Genomic DNA, 3,173 nt, shown 5'->3' with positions numbered 1-3,173 from the left:
AAATTGTTCAATATAATTGTTATAAGGCCATAAAATAACAAAAACAAATGACTTAAAGACGAGCACACCAGAGACCGGCTTTGAGTACTAATAAAATTAGTGTACTGATTCATGATCCATAACAATTAGTGCAAATGAGTACTTACACTAATTCAAAAAATGACTAAGAGTAATTTCCACCAAACCAAGAACACACTCAAAATATACTAACTCATATTTGTGGCGGCAATTTTTGTCCCTGTCGAGTATAGTCTACCCAGCTGGATTTTACTCATTTGGTCGAGTGAGAGGCTGAATATAATTTCAGTGAGTTTAATATTATTTGTGTTCTGCTTTGTGCTACATCAGTGTTGGCATTTTTGGTACAATTGTACTTTTTTGATACAATTTCGTTTACTACGCAGTACTTTTTAGTACAATTTTGTGATGAATACTCGGCCCTATTCCCGTTGGCGTTGTCGTTATAATAATCGTTTCTATGTCCTTGTCGTTTTTATCGTCGCTTCGTTCCTAAATTCGCATTCTTGAAGTATATTGAAACGACGGAGAAAAGTTGCCGGTAACAAAAAATTAAAATTAATAAAGTATGGCAGCGCTGCAGTGTTTTGCGTTGCTAGTTTTGACACTGAATTTTGTTATATTAACGAAAAATTAAAGAATGGCGAGTACGGAATTTTATTTTTCAAGTTCAAGTGAGGACAATGAAGTGAACAATATAAATAAACATCTCAGGAGGTTACGACATAGTATAAATGTACTTACACTTCCAGATACAATGTAAGAAAATGTATTTAAGTAAATTATTTATATATCTACGTACATGTGCATATGTGCATATTTTTTAGATTTGTGAACACATTTAGACTAAACAAAGCTGCTTTTCAATACGCGCTACAGCAAATCCGCCCGAAACTAAAACGCAACACGCGAAAGTCTGCCATTACGCCAACAATAAAACTGGCAACTGCTTTGCGGTTTTTCGCGCAAGGGTCATATCAGCTTAGCGTTGGAAATGACTTTAATTTGTCGTTGGCCCAACCCACGGTAAACAAGTTCCAAATATCGGAAGATGAGGCGATGGAGTGCAAGCGAAGTTTTTTTGAACGAACTGGTTTTCCTGCAATCATTGGCTGTGTAGACGGGACGCATATTAAAATAATTGGTCCTTGCAAAAGCTCTCAACCTTTGTATTACAGAAAAGTTTTCTTTAGCGTAAATGCAATGATTGTAAATACTTGAATGAATGTAATTTATGGAAGTGATTACTAACTATTTATTCTTTTTTGTATTAGATCTGTGATCATAAAATACCAGATACGTAGACGCCAGATATCCAGGCTCTGGACACGATTCCTTAATTTGGAATATCAGCCGAGTAAGAAGGTTTTTACAAGAAAAATATGAAGCTGGTGAACGTAATTCGTGGATTCATGGTATGAATTACAAATAATATTGAAATGAGTTTTACATACAAGTTTTAGGCGATGCTGGTTACCCATTAGAACCATTTCTAATGACACCTTATAGATCAGCGGCTGAACACAGTGCGGAAAGCCGCTACAATTCCGTTCATTCCAAAGCAAGAAATATTGTTGAGCGAGTGATTGGAGTGCTCAAATCGCGATTTCGATGCCTCCTTGGAGCGCGTGAGTTACACTATGATCCCCAAAAAATTACTAAAATCGTAAACGCTTGTGCTGCTCTTCACAATATTTGTCTTCACTTCAATACATACTTTCCTGAAGATGATCTACAAACGCCTTTCGAAGAAGCAGAAAATTCTGCCATTATTAATGTAATTGAGGCAGGCGGTAGCTCAGAGGCTTCCAGAATAAGAGATGTGATTAAAAGCAATTTGTCTTTATAAGTTTTATTTTTAATTCATGCTATATACATACATACTTAAAGTAAAAAAAGAAAAAACACTTCATAAAAAATAAATAAAAATTCAAATGAAATAAATTACATATTTGAACTTAATTGTTTCTCCAATAACTCCAACTTTTTTCTTTTTACTGCAGGATCCAGCTCCAAAAGCTCTTCTTCTTTACGTGCCTTCCGTTTGTAAATTTTTAGGCGTTCTTCTTCTATCTCATACCTTTTTCTTTGGTATCAGGAAACATCTTTCATGTATCCCTTAATGGACTGTAAATGGTCGCACTGCACTTCCTGTATTTCGGTCTGCTTCCTCAACAGCTCTATTCTTTCTTTTTCTGAGGGTTTTGTGCTTCTTGAGGATCGCACTCTTGTTGAAACTGTGGGTGTTTCATCTTCCACATAGTCTTCGACCACATATTCTTCAGCGTTTTCTATATTTGCCTGTATTTGAGAACTCGCAGTCGTTTCATCAAGGTTCAGCAATTTCGGTATCTTCAATCAAACCCAACTCACTCCCTTTTGGATTTATTTGCTGCTCAAACTGCAACCAATTTGCAACCGCTTCTTCCAGTGGTGACAGTTGAATTTGTCTATTGGCTCCTCCTCCTGTTGCCCTCGTTTCGGTTTTGTTTTTGACCAGTTTTTTCTTGACCTTGAATTTCAAGTCCTTCCATACCTTTAGTATAATTGTATAATCGTTAGTTTTAAGTAATATTTACTGCTAACATAATTTTACTTACTTTGTGCCAACCGTCTCCATCACGAACTGGAGGTCCAAAAGGATTTACTTTTTCCGCAACCACGTTCCAATAACTATAGTTATAGCTATCGAAGTTTAGAGGTTTTATGCCCTTCCTAAAACCTTTGGCGTATGCGGGGTTCATTTCCATTTCGGAAACTAAAACCTCAAATTGCTGCAAGGTAATAATTTTCATTTTAACTTTATTAATATCGCAATCCTTTCGCTTTTGTTCTAAAAAATGCGGACGACAGTTGACGAATGTTTCTATGGCGTTCCTATCATCGTTTCAAAATGGAGAATACCGATATATTTCCGATAAACTTCGATAACGCCAACAGTGATGCCAACTTGTCGTTTTTATTTCGTTTTAAAACGACAACGCCAACGAGAATAGGGGCCACTATAAATATATACGTAGCTCTGAAAATTCGCTGCGGGAATTTTTTTATCTTTTTGCCTTCGCCATCTCGTTTTTACGTTTGTAAGTTTTGAAAAAATGTTTTCAAATAACCATTATAACATAGCAAAAGGTGTGCTATCAACCTCACATTCC

At 36.0% G+C, this 3,173-nt stretch overlaps 1 protein-coding gene across 1 annotated transcript; it reads right to left on the bottom strand.

Annotated features, from left to right (window-relative positions):
- Positions 1–2,391: 2,391 nt before the first annotated feature.
- Positions 2,392–2,792, bottom strand: LOC108354575 (uncharacterized; the record flags this gene model as incomplete). The annotated part of the gene is made up of 2 exons (XM_017605753.1): positions 2,392–2,554; positions 2,619–2,792. Coding segments are annotated over 2 exons (337 nt in total), but the record flags the coding sequence as incomplete, so codon positions are not given.
- Positions 2,793–3,173: the final 381 nt, after the last annotated feature.

The sequence above is a fragment of the Rhagoletis zephyria genome, unplaced genomic scaffold (genome assembly GCF_001687245.7).
Source record: "Rhagoletis zephyria isolate East Lansing unplaced genomic scaffold, Rhagoletis_zephyria_1.1 Rzeph_scaffold_37252, whole genome shotgun sequence".
Lineage (NCBI taxonomy): Eukaryota > Metazoa > Arthropoda > Insecta > Diptera > Tephritidae > Rhagoletis > Rhagoletis zephyria.
The sequence above is the reverse complement of the archived record's forward strand: the minus strand, read 5'-3'. Positions and strand labels throughout refer to the sequence as shown.